Source organism: Heterocephalus glaber, unplaced genomic scaffold (assembly GCF_053883595.1).
Source record: "Heterocephalus glaber isolate CG9 unplaced genomic scaffold, H.glaber_assembly_v1.0 deba00001004, whole genome shotgun sequence".
Lineage (NCBI taxonomy): Eukaryota > Metazoa > Chordata > Mammalia > Rodentia > Bathyergidae > Heterocephalus > Heterocephalus glaber.
Window position 1 is genome coordinate 5,517,684 of NW_028258179.1, and position 27,978 is coordinate 5,545,661.

Sequence of the window (27,978 nt, forward strand, 5' to 3'; positions counted from 1 at the left end):
CAGGCAGTGGCACCACTGAGCTAAATCCCTGACGCTAGTGTCAGCTTCTTTTTGACTGAAAGTCTCCTACATTATGAAATAGACAGTAAATATGTGTTAGTTAATTGAGCATTTTTGCCAGGAACTGTGTTCTAAGTCTTTGCATATAGTACCCTTATTCTTTATCATAACTCAAAGAAATATTAGTACCATTTTACAAGTGAGGAAACTGATTAGTAAATTTAAAGAACTTATCTAAGTATACATGGGAAGAATTTTATCATCTTCTCTAAATAGAAGCCTTTTATTCACAAACCTAAGCTACATTAGCTGAGGCTAGAATTGTTTTTTTTTTTTTTGGTACCAGGGATGAGGCTTGATTTTTAAGGGCATGTCCAATTTAAATATTTGATCTTTTTTCTTTTTTTGGAGCCAAATATTGGGTTACTTGTCAGCCATCCAGTGTTTTCAAGACATTATTTGTGGTGTTATAATTATATAGTAACAGTTTCTGGGAATATAATATTTCCCTATTGTTTTGCTTTAGTAAATCTGTAGGTGTGTCTAACCGGCAGAATAAGAAAGTAGAAGAAGAAGAAAAGTTGCTGAAGCTGTTTCAGGGAGTAAATAAAGCCCAGGATGGATTTACCCAGTGGTGTGAACAGATGCTTCATGCTCTTAATACAGCAAATAACTTGGATGGTAAGAATCGGGGAGGGAATCCCAGCAGATGGAGTGACAGCAGATTGCTTGGCAGATGGAGCAGCAAGTCAAAGTTTAGGAGATGAAATCTAAGGAGGTCAAGTCCTGCCCCTGCTATAAGAACTTCCCTCTTGTTTTTTTGTTTTGTTTTGTTTTGTTTTGGTACTGGGGATTGAACTCGGGTCCTTGAGCTTTCGAGGCAGGCGCCGCAACCACTGAGCTAAATCCCTGGCCCTTAGTATTATTTGTGAAAAAAGTCATGTAACCCTAAGATCAGATAGGTTATGGGAATTAAATGCTGACTCAGGCTGTCTTGATAATGTACAAGGCAGAGGAGGTCATAGTTCCATGCTGCTCATCTTATGGGGACGTTATCAGCTATATCAAGTCGAGGAGAAGGTTACTGTCATGGTGGGGACCAAGGTCAGCCTGGACAAGAGAAGACTGAGGTGATACAACATCATTTTTTTCCTACCTTTGGAGAAGGGGTGGGAATTGTGATAGAGCAACTAAACTGATATTTGTATGGGATAAAACTGTGTGTAGAAGTGAAAAGGTTTTTGGCACAATTTGAAGAAAAACTTAAGTTTTCTGTTAACAGAAAACTGCCTTAGATGGAAGTGAGTTCCCCCTCCCACTTCAAGGTTTGAACAGAGATTTGTCAGCATGTTATAGCTGGGGTGCCCATAACTGACAGACCAATTTGAGCTAGTCCACCTCTGATAGCTATTAAAAGTAGAGCTGGAAAAAGGAACCGATGGTTTCCTTTGCATCATTGTAACAATAGCTATGGTCCAAAAATTTAGGAGAACAATTGTAAGTAATTACTATCATCCATTAAGCACCTAAGCACTGTCTAGGGCTAATATGTTATCCCAGATGTTCAATTTTTGCAGTGATGTTTGGAATTTTTTTTTTGCACTGGGCATTGAACTCAGGACCTTGCGCTTGCGAGGCAGGCGCTGGAACCACTGAGCTAAATCCCCAGCTTGGCAGTAATGTTTAAAGATACCTTTACAAGGTAGGAAATGTTATCCCCTTTTTATAAATTAGGAAATGGAGGCTCAGAATTGTTAGGTAACTCATCAAAGTCACAGCAGATTTCAGAGTCAGGTTTTAAACCCATGTATGTCTAACTCTGGTAACTTGGGCCTTTTCTCTGATACCAAATTACATGCATATTTTATTTGAGTTCTCTTTAAACATAATAATATAGGTGGATTCCAGATTCCAGAAGGATATTTAGCTGTATCTTTACTGTCTGTTGTGGTGCCTGGCATGCATCATAGAACTAAATATCGATTACATTTAAGGAAAGAATGACTCCCAGATCACTTTAGTCCTAGGCATGTCACTTTTAATTGGCTTATCTTTTAGTTTCAACCAAAATAACATTTAGTAAGGTTCAATGTGTCAGATGTATGTCTTTGTTTGACGCTATGCTATTTTAGATGATATTGGGCATTATGATGATAGAGTTTTTTAATTTCTGTAAGGTTGATGAAAGAATATTTAACACTGCATACTAGTTTCGGTCATTAATGTCTGTGTCAGGTGTAATGATACATTAAAACTGGAAACTGATCTTTTGTTCCTTGTCTTTAATACTTCTATTGTTACTCTTTATATCTTTTCCCCTTCCATATTGCAGTTCCCACATTTGTTTCTTTCCTGAAAGAAGTAGAATCTCCTTATGAGGTCCATGATTATATCAGGGCCTATCTAGGAGATACTTCTGAGGCCAAGGAGTTTGCCAAGCAGTTCCTTGAGCGTCGTGCCAAACAGAAAGCCAACCAGCAGCGTCAGCAGCAGCAACAACAGCAGCAACAGCCGCAGCAGCCACAACAGCAACAGCAGCAGCAGGTATGAAGTAGCATAGTGTATGCAGCACCTCTGTGAGTATTAATGCTTTTAAACTATCAGTAACCAGAGAAAGGAAAACTACATCAACAGAGTACATGTCTGGAGACCTTTGTGAATTTTCCAAATAGTTTTTTTAAAAAAAGGAAACAAAGCTTTTATATATGGGGTGAGGGTGGGGATAAAATAAAAATTAAATAAATATATATAACCATTTATTCTATATTAGGCATACCAGTTCCATTTCTCTGCAAATTCCAACATGTCACAGACCTGTACATTTGGTGTCTTGGTTTGGGAATCCCCTGTACCGGTACCAACAACCCTGTGGCATACCACATTTTTGGGGGTTTTTGTTTTGTTTTGTTTTTTGTTTTTTGTTTTGTTTGTTTGTTTGTTTGGTACTGGGGATCAAACTCAGGACCTTGCACTTGTGAGGCAGTTGTGGCGCCACTGAGCTAAATCCCTGGCCCTAATGCATTTTATGCTATTGATGAGGATGTGCAAAGTACAGTTAATTCTTGTCATAGTTGTATTCTCTAGAGGTTCTATGAAGACTGAATTGGCAAATAACTGAACCATTGCTCCTAAGGAATATCATCTAATCCAGTGATGACAAACCTTTTAGAGCTTTCAATGTTAACAGCCGCTGCGGCATGCATGCCATAGGTTTGCTGCTACTAATCTAATCAATATTTCTCCCTAAGGTACAGCACAGCCTTATTTCGCTTAGGAGCACTAGATGGCACTTACACACTATATTTGGGGGCCATTTTAAACAATACAATTGTCAGAAAAAGCAAAACATTGTGAAAAACAGCATTAAGTAGATTGAAGAAAGTACTCATGTACAGAATGAGAACTGAAACGGAGGCAGGGTCATTTTTTGTCCTAAATCAACTGAAAATGTTGCCTTGGGTGTCTGGTTTTTTTTTTTCTCTTCTGCATATGCGCATATCCAGAATTACCATAAAAGATTCCAAGCATTGATTTTGGGGTAACAAATAAATTTTAGTAAGTCAGTGAATTCTCAAATAAGAATCCATGAAGACCAATTATATAAGTTTTCTGTAAGACGAGTTGGCAAGGCTCAGAGGCATAAAAATATCCATGTCCTTTATCCCCATAATTCTTGTACTAGAGATAATCAATACTTTTTAGAGGTCAGTTCTGAAGATAACAGATTTAGTGATGTGTAAGGTATTTAAAATCCAGTTGTGTAGATGGGGTAATAGCAATAAATAAAGACAAAGTGAAAAGTTATTGTATAGAGCAACTGTAGGAGAAGTGTTGTGAGGCATCATAGAACAGTGCCCGAGGCACTTTGTGTTTGTGGTGTGGGCTGAACCAGAAAGGTGAAAGAAAGTCCAGCTAGTGACTGTATATACATGTGCCCCAGGCATGTCTTTTCACAGTGCTTTCTCTCCTCCACCCCACTTGTCCTTTGAACTGGCTTGTTGAAATTGACCTAATTTAAATAAGTGAATTGCTCTAATAGAGCAACAGTCAATAGCTAGGTGTGGTAGTGCACACCTGTAATCCCAGCACTCTGGGAGGCCTGAACAGGAGGATAGAAAGTTTAAGCCCAGCCTGGGCATTTAGCCACTTAGTGAGACCCTGTCTCAGAATTTTAAAAGGGCTAGGGATATAGCTCAATACAAAGGCCCTGGGTTCAATCTCCAGTTCCAATACTGCACCCCCCTCCCCAAAGCAACAGTAAGTGCAAAGGGCTAGTAGATTATTTCATAGCCTTACTAGTTGGTAGAAAGTGTATGGGGAATATGGTGGGGCAACATCCCTCCTGGGATCACTAGTAGAAACAATGTACATGAATTTCATCTTTTTTGGTAGTATGCTTTCAGCTGGTTTTTAGCCTCTCCTCTGTCTTGGGGCCCAGAGAACGAAGAGGTGAGGGGTGTACATTATTGAGGGTTCTTTGCCATATATTTTATTTCCTAGTAGCTAGGTAGCTAGTACAGACTTTGTATAGTGTAGAGAACTGAGGACAGCCTTGCTGGCACAGCAGGAGAGGCTGTGTGGAGGCATCCTGCTTGGTGGGGTGTGGGATGCACACAAGGGAACTGATGCTCATGGCCCGCTCTCACTTTCAGTATTGCCAGAACCTGTGGTAGGCTTTTTGTTTTCAAACTCACGTGTGATAAGGTGGGGGCAAATCTGCCATTCTCTTAAGACAGGCTGAACCTGCACCCACTCTGAAATCTCAGTTGTGTTCTCTGTCCACAGGATTCTGTGTGGGGGATGAACCACAGTACACTCCATTCAGTATTTCAGACCAATCAAAGTAACAACCAACAATCCAATTTTGAAGCTGTGCAAAGTGGCAAGAAGAAGAAGAAGCAGAAAATGGTCCGAGCAGATCCCAGTTTACTAGGTGAGCGCAGCCCTGAAGCCTCAGCGGGTATTGGGAAGTGCAGGGTGGCAGTGATCAGGTGGAGATCTCTGTGACGAAACCAGGATTCAGATTAAGCTCAGAATACACAGCCAGAGTTGACTGTGCGACCCAGTGCAGGAGCTGTGCCTCTTGTGCTAACGGGGATTAAAAAAAGTAGTAGCACATTGTGTGGTGCTTTAAAGTCAAAGCATTGTTTCATGTTTATTGTGAATTTCCAGGGTGGGCGTGCTTTATTTAGTTGGAAAGTAATGGAAAACAGTAAAAATGGTTCAGAAATTTAAATGCTGATATATGTTGGAACCAGGCCATAAATCCAATCAGGTCTTCAAAGAATATTTGTTGATATCCACTGTCTATGTGGTGGCGAACCTACAGTACACATGCTGCAGTGGGCTGCCTGTATCATTGAAAGCTCTAAAAGGGTCGCTATGACTGTATCGTAGAGCTCTCAGAATGACTCTGGGTTGGGCTGGCATTTCAGAGCCAGCCTTGTTTGCTTTCCACTTGTCTGTGTTGTGCACAGACATTCTTGTCTGCATTGAAGGCAGCTTCCTAGCAAGGTGTCGTCTGGATTGGGCTTTGAAAGACTGGCAGGAGGGCCAGGGATTTAGCTCAGTGGTTCCGGCACCTACCTCGGAAGCGCAAGGGTCCAGAGTTCGATCCCCAGTGCCAAAAAAAAAAAAAAAAAAAGACTGGCAGGAAAAATGGGGAATGCTCCTTCAGAAATAACAAACATTATAAGTTGCCTGGTACTTAAACGGCCTAATAACCTTGGGGAAAAAATGATGAAACTTAAATTATTATCTTTATTTTGAATGTAAAATAGAGTGTTACATTTTAGCTATGCTGTCTAGAATAGAATTGAGTGCTGGCAGTTTGGAACGGTGGTCCAGTCAGGAGGCCAACTAGTTAGGAAACTGTAGCTCAGATGGTAAAAATACTGGTGGCCTGGAGTAGGGTTTTTTTTTTCTTTTAAATTCTTTTATTGGTACATTTTAGGTATACAATACGTTTACATTTATCATTGGGTGCTTGTACCGGTACATGATGAATCTTGGTTCTTATTTTTTTCCCCATTACCTGTGCGCCCTTCACCCCCTCCACCCTTCCCCATTTACTGGAGTAGGATTTTAGCAGTAGACCTAAGAGGAGTTAGGTGGATTTCAGAAATTTAAGGGATAGTTAGCTGGACAGAGATTTGAAGGATATCTGGCTTGGAGAGCAATATAGATGGTGCTGTCATTTGCTTAATGTTGGGCAGTGGCAGTGGAGTGGGCTTTTAGGAATGAGAAGGGTTTAAACTTGGGGGCCTGAGTGAGAAATCCCGTGGCAACACCCTTGGAGAGTTCTGTGAGAGGCTTGGTGACTGGCACTGCTGTCATCCTCTACCCTCGGAAAGATCCTCACTTGCCTTCAGAGGATTCCTGCCTTGAGGAAAATGTCCCACTAAGCAAAATCCTGACTTTAAGGACTGCCCTTTGGGATTGGTGCCTAGAAGCTGGGTTTGGAAACAGAGATCTAATAAAGATCTGTTTTTTTTTCATTGTGTCTTGAAAGTTATTGTTATGAATGGATTGAAAAGTCAAAAAGTTTGTCCTTTTTTCTTTTTTGGTACCGTGAATTGAACTCAGGACCTTGCATTTTCGAGGCAGATGAGGTACCGCTGAGCTAAATCCCTGGCCCTAGTTGTACTCATTTTTGACAGGAATTGTGAATAGACTTTTTTTTTGAGTCAGAGTTTTGCCACACAGCCCAAGGCTGGCCTTGAAGTCACTGTAGCTTACGCTGGCCTTGAAGTTGCAGTAATCCTTCTGCCTCAGCCTCCTGAGTGCTGGGATTACAAGCATGTGCCACCAAGCCTAGCTTGCGAATAGACTTGTGAGTGTGGGTTCTGGCTAAGAATCCCTAGCACTTTAGCTTTGGGAACTGAGGAGCGTCCTTTCAGGAAACAGATTCCTTTGCAAATGAGGTCATGCTGTTTGGAGTAAGTGTATTCCATTGCATTCTGTCCTCTGCCGCTGACCTAGGAAAGGAAGGGACTGACGTTAAAATCCTCCTGCAAAGGAGTGATAGATGGGTCATGCTAAAATAGAGTTTGAGAAATGTATAAATCTAAAAGAAGGAAAAGAAGCAAACAGATGTAAGGAGAAGTGAAAAGGTTGAACAAAGCATCAAGGAAACTCTGGTGAGTGAGCTTTCACATGAATAGTTTCATGATGTTCAGCTAAGCCTCCTTCTGGAAATTCCTCTGGTAATTGTCAGTTTCTGTTCTGTGCCTATTTATTTCCATTTATTAATTTAGATATTTGAGAAAACTTAATAACTATCCATCCCATGCACAAATTGGGAAAATAAGTTCTGATTTGAAAGTACCCATTCAAGCAGTCCTGATTGAGAGGGTTGCTTCTAAAATAAGCCAGAAGAGGGCACACCAGCCTCATTTTGATTCTCAGCACCCTCCATTGAACAGTAGTCACTTCCCTCTTAGTGTTTAGAGCTTGGGGGGCTGTTGTGAACCAGCAGCCTGCACTTGTACCTGATGAAGACACACAGTACAGTTTCCTGTCTGACTTTACTTACAAGAATGGTCTCACAACCTTAAAGAAATTGTGTGAGAATCTGTTCTGATCCTAAGAGAATAGAGCAGGCAGTGGATGAAATCCTTATTTGCATTGCCGTCTGTCAAGAGAGGAGGATGAATGCATACCTTCCTAGTTTCATTAATGACAGTTAAACGAGACCATGTTTGCCTGCTAAAAGCCTAGCTTTGTAATCAACCCGTGATAGGGTTGATAGCATTGATACAATCAACTTTTATTTATTTTGGCTACAGATTTTTCTTGTTTTTGTATAATTAAAATTAATTTAGCATGTTTTTAAATTACATTTCCATTTCTGTTTCATGTAGCTCATTATTGCTACCACATTTCATCTTTCTTGAGTGCATGTAGACTCAAAGCAAAATGTGCCTCAGAATAATAGTGTAATACCTCATAGACCATTAGGTCTTTAGGTTCTTGTGCTTACCTGATTAAAACACTACTTCAAAAATATGAACACTAAGCCTTTCATTTTCAAGGGAAAAACGGTCTTGCCAGTTACAGGCACAGAGTTGAAGGGTGGGCCCAGGATGGGGTTTGGAGGCCTGGCCTCTTGCTGGGTAGGCCTCCTCAGTAGCTTGTACCACAGCTTCCTTGATTAGTAAACAGGCCTGTTTATTTTTTCAAATCATGATATTTTTGAGCCAGCTGAGCTGTTTTATGATGTAAAAGCATTTTTGTTTGTTATTAGAACATTTCAAATGTGTATTTGTTTGAAAACTTGAACACTGAGGAACAAAAAAGAGGGTGTGAAAAACCCAGCAGTACGCTAACCATTTTTGGAATGGAGGCATTGCCTGTTTGCTTTGGTTTTTAAATAGCAGCTGAAATAGTTGGGGAGCTCATCCAGGGCCCAGGGAGTGGACAGCTTTGTGGGAGTCACTCATTCCAAAGAGGCCCTGTTCATTATAATTTTTATCAGCCTCTGATTATGGATTTTTTTTGAAAATTACAAACATGTGGCCACTAGCATTAGGTTTTCAAATGTTGATGGTGGTTGTGAGTCCTGTGTGTGGCCTTCCATAGGTATACTAGTTCTGCTTTTTTTTTTTTAAGCCAGATTCCATTTTGGTTAATCCAGTATCACAAACTAAAGTTCTTTCCTTTGCAGGTCTACTAAGTACTTGTTTTTCTCTCTGTCTCCCTGTAGTACCCATATGGAATGCTCAAAAACAAGAGATTTATATTCTAGCCCACTGCCTAGAATTTGAGCCCCTTAGCTGTCTGGGTGTGGTCAGTCATAGTCAATTTTTTTCCTGCAGGGTTTTCAGTCAATGCATCATCGGAGCGGCTCAACATGGGGGAAATCGAGACTCTGGATGACTACTGAAGCACCCGCCACTCTTGCCACTGCACTAGCCTTCCATCTCCTGTCTGCCAACCATGGATTCTCTGCCTCTGGACACAACACGAACCCACCATTTATTCTTCATCACTCTGCAACAAATCACAGAACCGATCATCTCAGGCTTTTTCTTCCTGCCCTTTGTGTCCACAATTCTTTAAACCATTTTGTTGGTGAGCATCTCAGACTGTACATAATGGACCAAGACCCTGTGTCTCGGGGGTGACAGGTGGGATCGCTCCCCAACAAGGCTGATTTTGGCAGCACGTGTTCGCTGTGCTGTGATTTCATCTGCTGTCTCCCAGGAAGTATGTTGGGATCTACCAGTAGTAACTTACTTTCTCTTGTCCCATTTTTCCCTTCTCTTTTGTTTTTTCTTCTTCTTCTTTTTTCCCCTCACAAGGGCAAAGAGGTGTAACTGATGCAATCATGAAGAGAGTTAATGGTTAACAGACATTGGCCAGCAACAAAATGCCCCATGGACTGTGACTCAGGTGTCCGACAGACAGGCAGAACTCTCCAGTCTGAGGCTTTGTGGCTACTGTAACTTGGGGATTGCATCACAGAGGCCCTGAGTGGGGTGGAGTTGAGGTTGGATTGGTTTGATGTTGCACACCCCCCACCTATTCTGAGCGTCCTTTCAGAGAAAGGATTCAGGTTTTTCTTCATTAGATAGCGACTTCTGAGCAAGCTGACTTCTCCCTGGCATACTCCCAACTTGATTGGACAACGGAAAGAAACCCTGTGGCCGGGGAGAGGGACTTATTCTTAATTTTTCTTTCTTATAAAAATGGATTTTTTTTCCCCATAAATATTTTTACTTCAGAGGACTAGGACCAGTTTGTTTTGGGCCCTTCTGCTGAAAATTTGTCTCGTTTAAGAGGCAGCTAGAATCTTTACCATATGTATGAATTTGTATAATTTCATTTTGGATAGGGATAAACTTGCTTCCGATAAAAGTGCAAAATTTCTGGTTCCTCAGAGCATTGCGTGTGTGTCTTGCTGTGGCCCCGGCAAGGTTTTGTGTAAAGATTTTGGGATGGCAAGTTGCTTGCCTTTTCTGAAAAGAGAACATACAAAACCTGCCCATCTTTAAGACCTCCATCCATGGAAACCACTATACAGGAGGATGCAGTGGGATGGAGGGGGTGGGAGAGGACAGGCAGAGAAGCCTGCTCTGGCTTCTAGCTGTGGCCTCCTCATACCCTTTCACTTCAAGTAGAAATGTACTCAAGCTCTTATTTATAAACACATACTCTTCCTACTTCCACCAAACCCCCACAAAACCTCCCCAGCATGGCCACTCGCACCTCGGAGGGAGCCCTGGGTGGTTGTGCCTATGGGAGATCCTGTGGTTGGCAGCTCCAGGGTGAAGCGCCTTTCCTTTCTGTCATCAGTACTTGGAGAAGGCTGGAGTTGCTCTGAGAGCAGTTTGGTTTTGAAGGATTACATTTGGTTTCTATTTTTATTATTTTGGATCACCATTCTCCCTATCCTTTCTTGCCTCCCCCTCCTTCTAAATGTGTACAATAACTATACAGAGACTGCTACAAACTTGTATATAGTTTTTGGATCAAATAGCATGAGGAGATGGGGAACCATTAAAATTTGGGGCTCTAACTCTCCTTTGCTTTGTAAATTCAAAAGTGGGGGGTGGGAAAGAGGGATAGTTAAAATGTTTACAAAACTTTAAGCTCCCTCGGAACTTTTGCCAGTGTGGAGGAAAATAAAAAAGAACTTAAATAAGATGTGGTTGTGTTCTCTCTGAGCGCACCTCTTGTACTCACTGGCGTTGAGGCTGGATTTTGTGCTGAGCTCTTCCTCGGCACCATGGAGCAGTGCCAAGCCCTTGCAGGCATCCCAGAGGTGGAGGTGGCCCTGGCTTTCTCTGCCAGGCCATGAAGCCTGGCTAGGCTTGTGTTTGAGATGGCAGAGGTCAAGATAAACACGGGGAAGCCTGACCAGTAGCTTTCCGTCCTTACCACTCCTTCTCTCCTGACCTGTGAGCTGGTGTCTGCCCTAACACCGCAGGCACGCTCACTCTGAATGTGGCTCCCATGCCTGCCCTCAGCTTCTAGACCAGACTGTGATCTTTGTTCAAGAAAAATAAAAATAAATTTTGGTAAAAACTTGGAGGTGCGGTGGGCAGATTAGCAGAACAAAGTCATTTTAGTCTTGAAACATTCCATGTGCTTACCAAGGAGCCCTCTGTCTGAGGAATTTCCCACTTGGTAGAAGGAGACCACTCTTCCCCAGAAGCACTCCTGTCTCTTTCAATTCTACTCTCTTTATATTCTCCTTTTTTTACTCTTTTATTGTTATCCACCACTTCCTTACCACCATCTATAAACTTACTTCCTTTACTCTTCCTAGGGTATTTTGTTTGGGGGTGGTTCATTTGATTTGCTTTATTTTTTGTTTTTGGTGTTGGAGCAATGGCCTTGCAATTGTTCAGCACACACACCACCGCTGAACTACACCCCCAAACCTTTCTTGAGTAAAATTTAAAAAATTAAAGTTGTTCCTTGGTATCCTCAGAGGATGGTTCTGTGACCCCTGCAAAGGACACAATTCATGGGTGCTCAACTCTAATACAGAATGGTGTCCTGTCTCCATGTAATCGCAACAGCCCTCCTGTGTACTTTAAATCATCTCTCTGTGGCTTGTAATGTCTGATGCAGTGTAAATAATCATTACACTGTGTTGTAATAATGACCCAGGAGTCTGTGTATATTCAATACAGATGTAGTTTTTTTTCCCCTGAACATTTTCCGGCTGAAGTTGATAAGAGCTGAGGTCGCAGAACCCGCGGATACTGAGGCCCAGCTGAATTTGTTTTGTGTTCCATTTGCTTCTAGATTTTCTTAGTTCTGGCATTTAAGAAGTTCCCGGTTTGATTTTGAAGACTTTCCCCAAGATAGTTGATGTACTAGTTACTGTTGCAGCATAACAAATAGCCTCCAAACTGCTTTTTTTTGTTGGCAATTTTTTTTTTTTTGTACCGGGGATCGAACTTGGGACCTTGTGCTTGCAAGGCACGCGGTGGAACCACTGAGCTAAATCCCCAGCCCCATTTTTGTTGGCAATTTTGTGGCCAGAATTTGGGAAGGGTTCATTTGTGTGGGATTTGTGTGTGTGTGTGTGTGTGTGTGTGTGTGTGTGTGTGTGTGTGAGATCAGATGTCATCTGGGGCTGCTTTCGTACAAAGACTTAATTAATGAGGTGGCCATCCAGAATGGCTCATTTACGTGTCTGGCAGTTGATAAATATACCACCTTATTTTAGAATTGACGTGGTGACAAAGTAATTGTATATAAAATGTCCTAGTCTGCATTATTAACAAAGACAGTCCCTGAATCACTCATGAAGCAGAAGTAGTTCTTTGAAATGAAGGCATCTGTGTCCAGTGCCTCCAGAGTGTGAAGTGGAGCTTTGTCAAAAGAGTGGCAAACTCTGCCACAGCCGAGTGCACAGGGATTGGCCTTACATTTGACAGGTCTCTCAGACTAACAAAAGCCCAATTCTAGAGCTGTCTTTGCTCTGGCTTGGGTTCCCTAAGTTCCCAGGGAGGAAGCTGCAGTGCTTGCTGGGGACTTGGGGACCTGGGAACCGTGAAGCAGCCAGATGTGCAGTGCTTATCTTCCAGATGTTAGATTCCCTGAGAATGATGGCTCTGTACAGCATTTGGTACTGCCGATTCTGGACCGGGAGCCTAAAGCCTCAATGAGGAGAGTTGTGGCCAGAAATTATCAGTGGAAATGTTTTGCCACTAAAGTAGCAATCATAGTGATGGTCCACTCTGAGGAAGAAACAGCTCATGGATGTGGCGGGGAAGAGAGCTGGGCTCCTTCCCTAATAGCTACTGTCCCACTTCAGAGCTGCCGTTGCTTCCTTTTCCTTGCTGCAAGGTGGAGTTGTCATGGGGATGGAAATCAGGATGGCCTCGACACTCGTTTCAGTGCAGCTGATCTTAGGAAAGAGAGATGGCTTCTTGGGGATGGTTTATCCTCTCCTCAAATACAGGAAGGTCAGTTAGTGTCCTTGAGCAATGGATTGCCCTTTGCTTTGAATTCCTCTGTTGGCACAAGAAATGGTCCTGAAAATGGTCAGTGAGTCACTGTTGTGTTTGGTTGCATATTGCAGAAGACATTAACTGACAGTGGCTTGAGAAGATGGTTTATTGAGTGAAATCAGAGGTCGTCAGCCCAGGGACCTGGGTTTTTCTGTTTCATCGTCCTGTTTCTGGCTTCTGTCCTTAAGGTCACTCGTGATCCAAGGTGGCTACTAGAGCACTAGCCCTCAAGCTCATATTCCAGACAGGAGGAAGGAGTGGACATCCGCAAGAAGCACATGTGTTGTCTGCTCACTCAGCCCTTTTTAAGGAGTTTGTTGGGGAGCCCTACTTAACATCTTAAGTCAGAATGGTAACTAGTTAGTTGCAAGAAAGGCTGGAGATTGGGGGGTTTTAGTTGGGCGCTTTGCTATCCCCAATGCCATGAAGGTGGTTAGCAGGAGCTGAGAATGGATGCTGCGCTGGCAGTTGAAGTCCCTTCTGTGTTCTGTTTTGAAATGGGAAATGTAGGCTTGTAGAGTTTGTGCACTTTGACTGTGAGAAGATAGCCCTAGTGGCAACCCCGGTGTGGCCCCTGGGCCGAGGATCTTAGTCTTGCCCTGTGTGGAGACTCAACAGGCTTTGCCATCTCTTTTCTTGTGGAGAGCTGGGGAACCAGAGCAGGCTTCAGGTGGCTCAGCCTGGCTGTGAAGTTTCCAGTTCTACATAGACTCTGGAATCTGCTTGTTTTCAGTCCCCCATGGAGTGGACCTGGGAGTAGACTCCATTTGGATCGGAATGTGGGTCCCATCACCTGCTTGGGTGGGGAGGCAGCTTTCTCTGTCTGTGTCTATTTCCCTCTCTGTGCAGTGAGAACGCTACAGGAGTTGTAACCAGTAACTTGAAAGTAATTCCTGTGCATAGTGCAGTTCCCAGGCCCTGAATGCTTGATGAATGCTGCTTGTGGGCCACAGTGCAAGTGAGCTGGTTACTTGCAGGCTTGGATACAGGTGGAGCAGAGCACGTGCCGTAGGGCACTGGTGGCAAACCTGTGGCATGTGCTGCAGCAGGCTGTTATCACTGAAAGCTCTAAAAGGTTCACCGTCACTGCACTAGGGCAAGGCATCTGAACTAGCACCAAGAAGTGTAGCCCTCAGGGTGGCAGTATGGCGCAGGTTCCAGGAGGCCACTAGCAGTCTCCTGCCCTGTGACCACTCCTCAGTTTCCTTACCTGTCAGATGAAAGGGTTGGCCTAGGCCATGTTGAGATAGAAGTCAGTCCCTGAGCTTCATGTACCATTTCTAATGTGGGCTGGGCCTGGTAGGAACTGTTTTTCAGTCCCCAGTTGATTATAGATGGACTAAAGGTGGGGGTGGGCCCAGTGGCCTAGCTGATCTGGGAGATGCTCTTCATATCCATCCTCTTACGTGAGTGTGTCACCTGTGACTGGGTGACAAGTAGTAACCCTTTGCAACTTCACAAAGGTGGAAGTACAGTGGGTCTTGGGTAGGGGGACAGAGTCACCTACCTGGGTTTTCTGACTTTGGTCACATAAAATGGAGCCTGAAGCAGAGCTCAGGCTCCTACTCTGAAGCAGAAACTACCTTGGTAACCAGAAGAAAAGTTTTTTAAAAATTTGGGGAATGGTTTGGGAGCAATTTGAGAGAAAGTGAAGTTACTTAAAGATGAATTAACTTCAGGGAGACTGCTAACACCATATCCATCAGTCACTACGACCCTTTCTAGGTGACTTCAGTATCCTAAGGGCTAAGTTTTATTATATATGAAACTGTAGAGGAAAAAAGATCATATGTACAAAGGTATGTATGCACGTGTATGGAGGAATACAAAATACTCACAGATGCTGTAGTCTGGTCCCTCTGCTGGTCATGAGGATGGGGGTGATAGTTGTTGATTTTTTTTTTTTTTTTTTTTTTTAGTACAGGGAATTGAAGTCTCAGGGCCTTCTCACTGAACTGCATCCCTAGCACTTTTGAAAAACTGTTCAAGACAGGGTCTTACTAAGTGGTTAAGTTGGCCAGGTTGGGCTTGAACTTAAAACCTTCCTGCCTCAGCCTCCCAGAATGCTGGGACTACACATAGCATCACCACACCCAGCTGGTTATTGCACTCTTTGCTGCTCATTCTAAGTTCTGTGAGCCTTTCACCTCTGGTCAGCTGCAGGGCACCTGGGTCTTCACTCCTGAGGGATCTGGCTTCTGAGGTCGTTGGTTGCTGTCTTATTCACTTAGGTTTGCCTTCAAGTTGTCATTCTCAATGAGAAAAGTCAAACATACAAGCAAGCTAGTGTACCAAATTCCTTCCTGATATAAGCTAGCATCAATAATTATTGACATTTTGGCCATTTTACTTATCCTTTTTCCTTTGAAAATATTTTTTAAGATCCCAGATATAAACATTTTAATGTGCACGGCAGTAGGATACCTTTAAAATTGCCTTATCACATTAACAGTATTAACAAAATTAATATCTGCACCTAGTCCACTGATTTTTCTTCGATCATCTCAAAACCGTCTTTAAAAATTTGAATCAAGGGCCAGGGATTTAGCTCAGTGGTGCAGCTGCCTGCCTCGCAAGTGCAAGGTTCTGAGTTCGATCCCTGGTACCAAAAAAAAAAAATCAAAATCAAAATGATGTTAGTTGCATTAGGTTGCTTTCCTTTGTTTCTTCTCTTTTTAACAGTTCATTTTTTTTAAAGTGAAAAAACTGATTTATTCACAGAACATCCCACATTCCAGATTTAGCAGAGTATCCTGCATTCCAGATTTATGATGCCAGTGTCCCCGTCTGCCCGGCATCGTGTAGATTAGACCTGTTTACATCCTGTAAGTCTGAGGCTCTCCGTGGCCCCTCGCCTGCAGGTCGACCTCACTGTAAGGTAGACCTCACCGGTGCAGCAGCCTTCCTGGTGCGCTCAGTCCCAGCTGCCACGCGTTCCATTTCCTGCTCATGTCCGAACGATCGCTCAGGTTACCAGGTTGGCTCGCCCACTGTAAAAGTCCCATTGCTCTTTACATTCATTGATGACCATCAGCTAGATCTGTTTAGTCACTGATTAATAGGAGGTTAACGGGGGAAGGAGGGTTAATTTGAAATATTAGAGAAGAGTTTCAAGAACAGTTTAAAGGAATACTGCCCAGCTACTCAAATTCTCCATTTATGAATGTTTTACCATATCTGCATTATTTTCTCTCAGTGGCTACACTCAACATATTCTCTGCATGAACCATTTGAGAATAAGTTGCATACTTTATATCCCTTATCCCTGAATACTTTCGGTTGAGTTTTCTGAAAGATTCTTTAAATTAACCACAGTACAGTTATCAGGATTAAGAATTAACATCCAGGCTTCATTCACATGCCAACAATTCCACTCGTGTCTTTTATAAGGAAAACCTCAAAAGTATAAGATAACATTTATGATCACGTTTTTGCATTCTGTCTTATTTGAGTCTTTTTAACCTGAGACAGTTTCTCAATCTGTCTTTCATACCTTGACATTTTGTTAACGGTGCAGGACAGTTATTTTTTTAGAATCCCCTTAATTTGATTTACTGTTGTTTTCTCATGATTAGAAGGTGCTTAGTGCAGTTTTGGAGGAATGGTGACAGAAGTGGTGTTTCGTCCTCAGTGCATTCTGTCAGGAGACACGTTCATTTGAGCCATCACTGATGATATTCACTTTAATTAGTTGGTGGGGTCTCCCAGATTTCTTCTTAATGGATTTTCTCTTTATAGGAAACACTTTTTTTTTTTTTTGGTACTGGGGAATTGGACCCTGGTCCTCATACATTCTAGGCAAGCACTTTACCTCTGAGTTACATCTCCAGCCCTTTTTAAAAATTGTTATTTTGAGAGTGTCTCACTAGATTGCCTACACTGTCCTTGAATTTATTTCCTGCCTCAGCCTCCCAAGGAGCTGGTATTACATGTGTGCACTGCCACATCTAGTTTGTTCAAAACTCTAAGACTAAATATTCAGGTCCTCATCAAAATTTTTTTCTTTGGTACTGGAGATCGAACTTGGGACCTTGTGGTTGCAAGGCAGGTGACAGAACTACTGAGGTAAATCCCCAGCCCCAAATAGGGAGACTCTTTTTTTTTTTTTTTGGTACTGGGGATCGAACTCGGGTCCTTGGACTTGCGAGACAGGCGGCATAACCACTGAGCTAAATCCCCAACCTCATCAAAATTTATCCACTGGATTTAGCATCTGTTGATGTTTCATGTTTGAACAATTGTCACAGATGTTGCTAACATTTCTTTTACATTCAATACTCATTTACACATGCACACTCATGTACAGTATATTAGCCATAAGCCAATAGTATTTTTTTGTACACAAATTCTCCATTTGCAACTGGTTTCTGTGTCCTTCTGCCACATCCCCATCATTCTGTGAGTACTTCCTTTGACCCAAAATAGTCTGGTTCATTATCTACTTCTCCTTTCCCAGCTTTAGAAATAGCTATTTTCCCAAGGAGCCCTGGTTCTTTTTAGTAGAGAAAAGTATCTAAAAACTAAAATCTGGTCACCAGTGTGTTCATAGCTACCAAAGTATCACTGCCTCTGGACAGTGTACAGACAGGGCGTTTATGGTGTATGTACAGATATTCATATATCTGCACATACTGGACACTGATCTATGCATAACCATGAGTTCCTGTTGGTATCTGCAGTGCCAGTATGGCACCTTGGACCTTGGGATCCATTCTAATCTTTTCCCTTTTCCATATTCATAATTCCCTTACCCAACAGTGAGAAAAGGAAAAAGTGTGTCATGAATGCATAAAATATATGTAGACAAGTAGTCTTTTTTTTTTTTTTGGTACTGGGGATTGAACTCGGGACCTTGTGCTTGCGAGGCAGGCAGCGGCACCACTGAGCTAAATCCCTGGCCCCAAATAGTCTTTTTCTTGAGTCCCAAGTAGCTGGGATTACAGGCATGCCCTGCCACCCCCAGCCCCAGCATAGTCTAGTTTTAAATTACTTGCTACCATAAATATCCACATTTATTATAAAAGTTAAAGCTTATCAAATGTGTGTATTTACACATTTGCAGTGTATCTATAACATGAGCATACAGATGCAGTACTGCACAGTAACTGTAAGGTTAGCTGCAGTCTATGTCTGCTGTGACAGCTCACCCCACATGTACACCTCCTCACTCCTGAGGTTGTGTTCCAATAAAACTGATCTCTGAATGCTCGCACATTTCCCACTGTATAGAATATGTATGGTGTACTAACTATGTGGTAATCAACTGTTGACATTATTGGTAAGGCTTCCAGTCAAGAGCAGTCAAAAGGGTCAGTGCCCCTATCCCCCATGTTCAATAGTCAACCACTGCATATTTCCTCGTGTATCCAGTCTTGGGATACCTCAGAGTGGTTTCATAATTGCCTGCCTGTGCCACTGTGAGACACAAGCTGTCTGGCTAGGGCTCAGTATAGTCATGTGTCACATAATGCAGGTGGTCCCTTACGGCCATACTGCCTGGTGATATCGTAGCCATAGTACAGTAGTAAAACTGCTTATTGACATAGTTCTCAGAAGTATCCCCATTGTTAAGTGATGCATGACTTTTGTTTAAGGAAACACCTCCAACATTATGAAAATACTTGTGTATAATGCTTATCATTGTAGCAATCCAATCTGTATAATTTAGACTTTTTGTCTAGTCCAAGGGTGTATTCTTTTTTCTCCACTTAGTATGGTTATAATAATCATTTGAAATATAGCTCACTGTCTGGAAATACACGCCCCCCCCCCTTGGTGCTGAGGATTAAACTAGAGCCCTGCACTTGCTAAGCGTTGTCTAGTGCTGACCCCTGTGCCCTGACCCCTTGAAATTTATTTGTGTTTAGATGTGAAGTCTGAAGGATGGGCTCTTCACTGTCCACACTTGCCCCTGAGCAGCCTGCCCTCCTTGTCTTGTCCACTGGGATGGATTCAGGTGAAGCTCCACCTGTTCCTTGATGCTAAGCTCTCATTGGATGAACAGTGGCATTTTGGGTAACCAGAGATTAGCCTCGAAACGGAGCCAAAGTCTGGAGCCCTGAAGGAAGAGAGTATCTCCCTTCCCGGTGCTCAGCTATCCTGGCTGATGGCTGCTCACACTTTGGGGGGTTGGAGGAGACTCCCTGATATATACTGTGGCCATCCTGCGGGGCCGTCCCAAAAGCTGAGTTGAGGTCTGGGTCTGGGAACTGGATGGGTGGTTCTGTGCTCCCTGGTAGTAAGTACAGATCTCTGCTCACCTGTGAACATTGAGATCAGGTCCTTTATCCACCCGGCCTACTGGGACTAGCACAGTGAATCTGTGGTTGTTGAGCTCCTCACCAGTGCACCTCTCATGGCTGAGGGAGGAGTGGACTTACAGAGAACATCCTGGGGTTGGTGAATGTGTAAGTCACCTATGAAAAATGCACTGGCATTTCTTTCTTCCTCAGCCTTGGACTTTCCTCCTTTTCCTTAACTTACGCTTCTCATTCTCATTGTATCTGGGCTACTAGTGAGTGGCAACGGAGCTTTTAGAGCAAGTGCTGGAACTAAAACATTGTATCATGCCTATAATCCCAGCTGCTGGCCAAGGATCCTGTGCTTGAGGCCATCCCAGGTACCTTAGCAAGATCCTTTCTCAAAACTTCAAAAGGGCTGAGGATGTAGCTCAGTCGTAGACCACTTGTCTAGCATGCATGAAGGCCTGGATTCCAGCCCCAGACTGAAAAAAAAAAAAACAATTACAAAAGGAAAAATACATGGATTCAGAATCTCTGGTATGCAGACCCCATACCTGTGGCCTGACCTAACATTATATTCCCATCCTATTTAGTCTTAACACCTCAAATTCATTAATTACCATACATGTTCCAGGTTTCTATTACTGTAATTGGCAAAACCTTACATGGTATGCACTTACTAATTTATTGCTAACAAAAGGTAACACTGGGGCTGGGCATTTAGCTCAGTGGCTTTGCTGCCTGCTATGCAACCGCAAGGACCCGAGTTCGATCCCTGGTACCAAAAACAAAAGGTAACACTAGTTTTAGTTAGTATTTGACTGTCTTCTGTCAGGCTCTTGGGGATGCTGGTCAGTTTTTTGCTGTTGTTTGTTTCTGGTGGTGCTGGGGATTGAACCCAGGACCTTGTGCCTCATCTGCAGCCTTGGGATGTTGATACCTGACTAGTTGTGGATATGGAGGCAACAAGGGATTGCCAGGGTGGGTCTTGAGGACAGGCATCACCTTGCAAGGGAATGTAACAGATGAGGTTGTAATCAGACAGAGTGGGGCATCTGCTGCTTCTGCCAGGGAGGCCTGAGTGTGGTGAATTCTCAGATTGTTCTGATCTGCCCAGATGTTGCCATTCTGACCTCAACATTCACTCCTTCCCAACTGGTGCCTTCAATTTCACCTAAGAGGAAGGTGTGAAGTACAATTTAACATTGTGATTTTGCAGCTTGCACAATTAAGTGTGGGGCCCAAATTGCAGCCGGTTATGTCCTGTCAGTGTAAGAAGTAGATTTTCGTGCCATAGAAATCTGTAGTTTTCTGATCATGCCTTGACCTTGGAATTCAAAGGCCTAAGCTTGTCTTGTTCTGTGAGCACCAAATGCAGTAAAGTGGCCAGTTCACAATCCTTTTGATCACAGTCACCACTGTAAACATCAGCATACATTTAGTCCTTTACACTTTGTCTTCGATGGGCACTTCATGCGAAACAAACTACAAGTTTCGATATCCAGGCCTGCCAGGTGTTACCAGAGTTCACCTTCCACTAGCAGTGTGGTCTTCACTGCATTAAATCTAAGTCAGACAGGGCAGCAAACCAGGCACAGAGCAGGTCTCTGAGGTTTTGTCTTCTAGAACCACTGCAGACACTAAGTACTGTTGTGGTCAGAGGCTGAACTGGAAATAGACCACTGTGAGTATTCCAAGTAGAAGAGATTTAACATAAGGATTTGTTTATTTGTTTAGCACAGGTGGGATTTTTTTGTTTGTTGGTTGGTTTTTCTGAAACAGAGTCTCACTGTGTAGTTCAGGCCGACCATGAACTCACTATGTAGCCCAGGTTGGCCTCGAACTCATGGTGATTCTCCTGCCTCAGCCTCCCGAGAGCTAGGATTACAGGTGTATGCCACCATGCATGGCTTGCTACAATCATTTTTAAAGGACTAGAAGAACAAGAGGTTAGATAAATTTACTCAAAAATTTATAATTATAACTAGTTTACCACCTGGGCTGGAGGAGCAGAAATTCAAGGCCAGAGCACTGTGATGCTCCAAGCATCAGAGTAGCTGCCTGAGAAGAATCAGGAAACCTGGACATCCAGCTTCTGTAGCTGCCCCTGCAGCCACCACCACATGGCCATTTGTCACTGATGTGACTAACAAGACACTGACGAATCTAAAGCGGGAACACAGCCACTCTCCTCCACCTTCCATCTTCCACCAGGGCCTCCTGCTAGCAGATCCTGACAGGAAGTCAGCTGGCAGGGAAGTGCCGCTATGGTGAGGTCACACTGAGGGCGTAGGAAGGAGGGGGGAGGGCAGTAAGAGCAAGCAAGCAGATGGGCAAATGAACAGGTGAGAGAACACTTGGTGTTAAACCCAACCCAGAAGTCCCAACTGGTTGGGTTAAAATATTAAGTTCCCAGGGCCAGGGATTTAGCTCAGTGGTGCCATGCCTGTCTCACAAGCACAAGGTCCTGAGTTCAGTCCTTGGTACCACACACACACACACACACACACACAAATTAAGTTCCCAATGCAGCCAAGGCATGGTGTGAGGTTCTGGGATGCACTGATGAACAAAAACAGCCCCTGGTGTCCTGGAACTTACAGTCCCAAGGTGTAACAGACCCAACCCAATAAACCCTTCATCTAAAAGTTCCATTGCATACACCTGGCAGAAGTTTCATCTGGAAAATACAAAAAATTTTCTAAAATAAAATTTAATAGATCCTAATATATAGGGAAAATATTGAGCACTCCCTTCACAACAGAGGATATTCCAGTGGTCAGTAAACATGGAAAGGTACTCAATCATGGAAAGGCAAATTAAAGCCACAGTGAGACACTAGTACATAACCACTAGGGTGACTAGAAATAAAAAGATGGGTAACACCAAGTGTTGGTGAGGATATGGGGCAACTGGAACTTTCTCACTGCTGATAAGTGTAACCTGGAACCCAATTTGGAAAACAGCTTGGGGTATCCAGAGAAGCTAAGCATTTACTCACCCTCAATTCCAGCAGTGCTATCTTTAGTTACATAACCAAGAATACAGTGTGTGTGAACACAAAAAAACACATACAAGAATATTCATGGAAGCTATATTCACAATGCCCCACCCTGGCAACAGATGGATTCAGATAAGTGGACAGAATGGATAAACTGTGGCACAGTCATACTTTGGATAATATTCACTGCATTAATTAATGAGCTATCGTTCAGCACCACTGTGGAGGAAGCTCAAGGACAGAGGGCTGAACCGAGGTCAGACAGAGTTCGTGTGTGAGTCCATTCGTCTGAAGTTCAAGAGTGGATGAGGTCACCTCTGGGACCTACAGAGGCAGAATATTCTGGGGAGGGGGTGAGAATTGCCTGGGGAAGAGTGCTGGGAGCCCAGGGGTGTGCTGCCCATGCCCCTGTTGATGTGGGTGGACTTACACAGGGCGTATAGACAGAGTTCATCAACCTGTGCACAAGTCAGGTGTACTTGAGTGTGTATATTATGCCTCCAAACATTAATAAACAGGATAACTTCGGAAAATATAAGTGCTAGAATAAATTGATACGATGGGTGAATCGGGAGGTTGACGCACTATTTGAATAAAAATAAGGTAGCCTCATAGTAAGTTTCTGGGAAGGCACAGCAAGTGCAAAGGCCCTGAGGCAGGCTCAACTGGTGTGTTAGAGGAAACTAGCCAGGTCCTAGTGAGCAGAGGTGTGGGGAGGTGAGGAGCACTAGGGGAAACCCTTAGTTTGGCTTTTTGTTGTAAAGGCGATGAGAAACCATGGAGAGCACCAAGTAGGGGATGCTGGCAGAACTTGCTAAGGGTTTGGATGTGGGGAGAGAGAGAGAAAGACAGACCATTGAATTGCACGGTGAGCACCTCTGGGGGATAGGGTGCTGGAAGTCACTGAGAGGCAGGGTGGGGCATGGAGGCGCCGGCTGCTTAGACACGAGATGCTGTGCCTTAGCTGGCGGTGAGCAAGGGGCTGCTGGGACAGAGCTCTGGACCAGGCCAGGCTGGAAGTGGCAGCAGCAGTGTGCGGCGGGCAGAGCAGACAGCATGGGGCCTGGCGTTCAGCTCCACAGGCTCTGTGGACCAGGCTCGTTCTTGGGCTCACACAGGAGCCCGGCCACAGGGGCTGCGGATCTGCATTTTCCAAGTTCCCGGGTGACTCTTCTGCACCAGGAAGTTTGAAAACCTCTCACTTCCAGTGACCCAGGAGTGAGTGTGTGTGTGTGTGTGAGTGTGTGTGTGTGTGTGAGTGTGTGTGTGTGTGTGGGGGGGGACAGCAGTTTCCTCCTTCCCTTTCCAAGGGTGGGGCTGCTCCAGAGTGTAGGAAAGCCGGTCTGTTCTGTGAGCTTGTGCTCTGTGTGTGCGCGCGTGTCGGGGGCGGGCACAGTGTCCCAGGAGGACAGAGTTTGCATTGATGGAAACCCTCCCCAGCTCTCTGATGCCTCTTTCCCGCTGCCAAGGTGCAGCAGCTCAGTCCTCTGCGTCCCGCCCGCTGTGCGCGCTCATGGCCAGGATGGCACCCTGTCTGGCCCTGCACACGGCCCTGCTGCTCATCTCGGGGGTCCTGGCCCCTGCGGTGCTCACAGGTAAGGGGCGCAGGCCTTGCCACCTTGGGACTGGGGCAGATCCTGACAGGAGTCGGGCCAGCATTTGGGGTGGATCTCCCGGCAGCTGACTGGATTCGGGACTATTGGCAGCAGGGACAAGGGCCTCTGAAGTGGAGCAGGGCCACGGACAGGGCAAGTGGCTGAGGAGCAGAGGCCCAGCCGCCAGGCGGACCATGGAGCCTTGTCAGTCACTTTTCCCAGCTGCTTCTGCAGTGTCCTCAGAGAGCAAAGGTTCACGTACTGTCCCCATCTTGGGAGAAACTTCAGAGAGAGCACGAGGCCCCGGGTTCCTGCACAGAATGGCAAGGATGCTAGCTGGGGCTCCGGGCTGAGCCCCGATGGTTGGGGATGAGGGCCCGCTTCCAGAGGGACACCCGCGGGCTTGCTCTTGGGAGGAGTCATCACCCTCCTTGGCCCATGGCTGAGCCACAGGGCTGCTGCTGTCCCCGGTGTTTCAAGGGCCTACATCTTGGGCTTAGGGGGTGTCTGTGGATGAGCAGAGAGTCGTGAAGTCCACTGTGAAAATGTGGCTTCAGGGGCGTGCTAGGACCCCCACCACAGTGGGAACCCAGCCATACACCAGAAGGCACAGGAGGTAGAGGGGGCTCCAGCAAGCGGCTCCCAGCCCGGCCTGGCCTCTGGCCACCTCTCAGTACCCACTCATCTGCAGGAGGGGACACAGCCTCACCAGTCCACATGTGCCATACTCTGGGGATGGCCAGGTGTCCAGCCAGTGCTCAGGACATGTGAGGGCTGCACTGTCCCCAGCCCCTCTGACAGGCCTGGGGTGGGCAGAACCGCCTCCACAGGCCGGGTAGAGGAGCTCACTGGGCAAGGCCAGGCGCTGCCCGAACCTGGGAGTGACCTGTGGAGTGGAGCAGCTTCATCGCTGCCCCAAGGACACCACGGTTCCCGCCGCTGCATCTGGCACCAGAGGAGGCTCTGGGGACGGGCAGGAAGGACCTCACATGGTTGCCCCCTTCCCTATGTGGCCCCCCAAAAGCAGGCGGCCAGCTGGGTGTGGGGCTGCTGGGTGTCCCAGGCTCCACCGGGAAGGGCCCGGGCAGGAAGCGCTGGGCAGGTGTGTACAAGGCCAAGGCCCCCGCCTCCCACCCGGCTGGGGTCCTGCAGCTGGCAGGAGGGAAGGAGTGGCCCGGAGGCCTCAGCCCAGGTCCTGCTGCCACCCTCCCTGCCAGGGCTGGTGGCCGCAGTGCTGAGGTGGGGGGCAGGCCAGGTTGAGTGGGCAGGAGGCCAGGGTGGGGATGAAAAGGCCCTTCATGGCCCACACAAAGGCCGTCTGTGAGCACGGACACCCAGTCTTGGGGCCCTGTGGTCCAACCAAGCATTGGACAAACTTATTTACCCAAAGGCAGGCCGGCCAGGGGTGGCGGGGCCCAGGGACAGCCCACAGTGCCCAGGCCTGTGGCAGTGCCACCAGGGCCCTGTTCTCCCCAGCTGGAGTGAGAAGTCCCACAGCACTGTCACTCCAGCCTGTGGAGTGTGGGCTGTGCTGTGGCCGAAGGGGACAGGTCTTCTCTGGGGTGCTTTGTGGTTCCCCTTCCCAGGCCTCACTTGCTATCCCTCAGCCGCTGGACACTCTTGCTCCTGCGGGTCTCTCTGCTGTCCATTCTCTCTCATCTTCACCTCTCTTCCAACCAAGCCTCCTGCAGGCAAACTAGCAGAGCAACCAGAGGGAGACAAGACAATGCCCCAGCCCCCAGTGCCTCCCCCTCTGCTGGTGGGTTGGGTCCAGCTCAGCCAGTGGCCCAGGCCTGCGGACCCCACCCCGATCTGGTGCCCAGCAGCCCCAGGGTGGCCTCCCTGGCCAGGTGCCCAACCTTGGAGGTGAGCGCCGGCCCGCAGTGGTGGAATGAGGAGGTATCTGTCTGCCCTCTGTTGCGGGGCCAGCGGTTTCTCCATCTCTGGAGCAGACAGGCAGCCTGTGAACCCCAGACTGTGGGGCCTGCCAAGCGGTGGGCACACTCAGGCCTTTTCTCTGTCCAGCCCCACGAGCCTGAGGCCAGCATGCCTGGGCTTGGGCCTTTCCTGGGGTCTTTGAGGCTGCAGACTCCTGAATTCATGGGAGTCCGAGCCAGGTCACTGCGCCCTTCTCACATGTGGTCTTCCAGGCTGGTGGGTGGAAGCAGCAGCCAGAGAGCCACACCGCCGTGCACCCTGGGCACTGTGAGGGGGAAGCCCTGGTCTGGAGTCTTCTGAAAAGGGGTTCTGCTTTGGGGAGCCCTGGGGTTCGCAGCCTGCCTGCAAGCTGATCCTCAGAACTAACACAGGCTCAGGAAATGTGACCAGGAGGGGCAGGGCCTGCAGAGCCAGGAACTTGGTAAAGTTTTATGGTGAAAAGATTCTAAGTTCACAGAAAAGTTGCAAAAATAGTCAGTGAACTCCAGACCTCCACCTAGATTCACCAACAAGCAGGGTTCTGCCACACCACCCACCACCTCAGGCTCCCTGGGCCCTATCACTCCCTTCCTGTGAGGCTGGATTACTTGAGAGAAGCTGTAGACATCATGCCTCTGGCCCCCAACTTCCCGTGAGAATGAAGACTCTTACAGCCAGACCCTGCTATCAAAAGCAAGATACAGACACTGGTGCAGGGCTAAGTGACTGTGATTCCACCGGAGATCCCAAATGTCTCTGGCAGCTGGGCCCCGACCCACCCGGAACATAGCTCCATGTGTCTCCCTGGAAGTCCTTGTGTCCCCTCTGAGTACCCTGTCCTGCAGCCGAGGAGCCCGGCACGGAGCGCCCAGGGGTGATGCCCTTGAGAAGGGGCTGCAGGCTACTGTGGGGCTGTTAAGAGAACCGACCCTTGGTTCACCACCTGCAGTTACCACAGTGGCACTCGGCTCAACCAGAGCCAAGGCTTTGCTGTCTCTGAAATGAGGATAAGAACAGCCTCCTTGACAAAAGCAGGAAGTCAGTGAGATTGTGTTGTGACCCAGCGCCCCTGCACTGCCCCCAGGGACCCTAGCTCTGTTTCTATCCCAGCACAGATGAGGGCAGAGGCAGCCCTGACCCTGTGACAGCCAGGATGTTGGCTGCAGGGAGAGGCCTGGGGCCTGGTCTTAACTGACCTGCGTTTCCAGCCCCGTCTGGGAAGAAGCACAAGGCCCAGGGGTGTGTGGGCTGCTCATCCCCTGCCCCCTGTACTCTGGGGTCCCTGGTCCCCCAAACCCTCCCAGCAGGGGACTCCTGCCTGATGTGCTGAGGCCCAGCATGTGTGGGGCCACCTCTCCCCTTCTCCCCACCCTGCTTCAGGGGCAGCGACAGGCTCTTAGGCTCCTATCCGAGAGGCAGAGGCGTTGGGCAGAGGAACAGCGGTGCCTGCGGCAGGGAGGGCCTCTGTGGTCTCACTGGGGCACTGGAGGCCTCGACAGGCTGGGACCCTTCCCCAGGTGAAGGCTGCCCTGGGCCTTCAGGGTCGGGCAGGGTGTCGCCCTCAGCTCAGATGGGAGGGAACTGCAGCCAGCCAAGGCCCTGGGGTTGGGGCCAGGGTCCTTGCCTCTGCTGCCAGCCCCTCCCCCATCTGTCCCACATGGGCGAGGCAGCCTGGCCCCATGGGGGCTCAGGGTGACAGACACAGGGCTCCTCGCTTTGGAGCGAATTCCGCAGGTGCCTTGCCTGTGGCATGGTTGGACCAGGGCAGTGCGTACCCCGAGCCTGCCACGCAACAGCCTGCACAGCCCGGGGCCCACTGCCTGTCCTTGGCCTTGCAGCTGAGGGCCCGCAGGAGCCCGTGCCCACCCTGTGGAACGAGCCAGCTGAGCTGCCGTCGGGAGAAGGCGCCATGGAGAGCACCAGCCCCGGCCGGGAGCCCACGCCCAGCGGCCAGCCGGCCTCCACGTCAGCGCCAGGCCCCGAAGACAGCACCGCGCGGGAGCGGCTGGACCAGGGTGGAGGTGCGGGGCGCCGGGCGCGGGGTGGCGAGGGTGCGGGAGGGTGGCGCGGGGCGCGCGTGACACGTCTCGTCCCCCGCAGGCTCGCTGGGGCCCGGCGCCATCGCGGCCATCGTGATCGCCGCCCTGCTGGCCACCTGCGTGGTGCTGGCACTCGTGGTCGTCGCGCTGAGAAAGTTTTCCGCCTCGTGAAACAAATAAAGGAGCCGCGGCGGCCCGCGAGCCACTCGGCTG

The 27,978-nt window shown here is 46.9% G+C and overlaps 2 protein-coding genes across 22 annotated transcripts in view; both read left to right on the forward strand.

Moving 5' to 3' along the window:
• Window positions 1–10,647, forward strand: part of Gigyf2 (GRB10 interacting GYF protein 2) — a 147,188-nt gene extending 136,541 nt beyond the window's left edge. For all 21 annotated transcript variants that reach the window (XM_087209411.1, XM_087209415.1, XM_087209416.1 and 18 more), the window contains 4 exons: window positions 527–681; window positions 2,333–2,544; window positions 4,786–4,933; window positions 8,817–10,647. In XM_087209411.1, coding sequence (XP_087065537.1) covers window positions 527–681; window positions 2,333–2,544; window positions 4,786–4,933; window positions 8,817–8,884 — 583 coding nt within the window. In that variant the 3' untranslated portion in view covers window positions 8,885–10,647. The remainder of the gene's footprint in view (window positions 1–526; window positions 682–2,332; window positions 2,545–4,785; window positions 4,934–8,816) is intronic.
• A 192-nt stretch (window positions 10,648–10,839) lies between these two features.
• Window positions 10,840–27,950, forward strand: Snorc (secondary ossification center associated regulator of chondrocyte maturation). Its single transcript, XM_004868081.4, has 3 exons — window positions 10,840–23,809; window positions 27,565–27,747; window positions 27,827–27,950. The coding sequence occupies exons 1-3, from the start codon at window positions 23,638–23,640 to the stop codon at window positions 27,934–27,936; spliced, it is 465 nt and encodes a 154-aa protein (XP_004868138.2). The 5' UTR covers window positions 10,840–23,637; the 3' UTR covers window positions 27,937–27,950.
• Window positions 27,951–27,978: the final 28 nt, after the last annotated feature.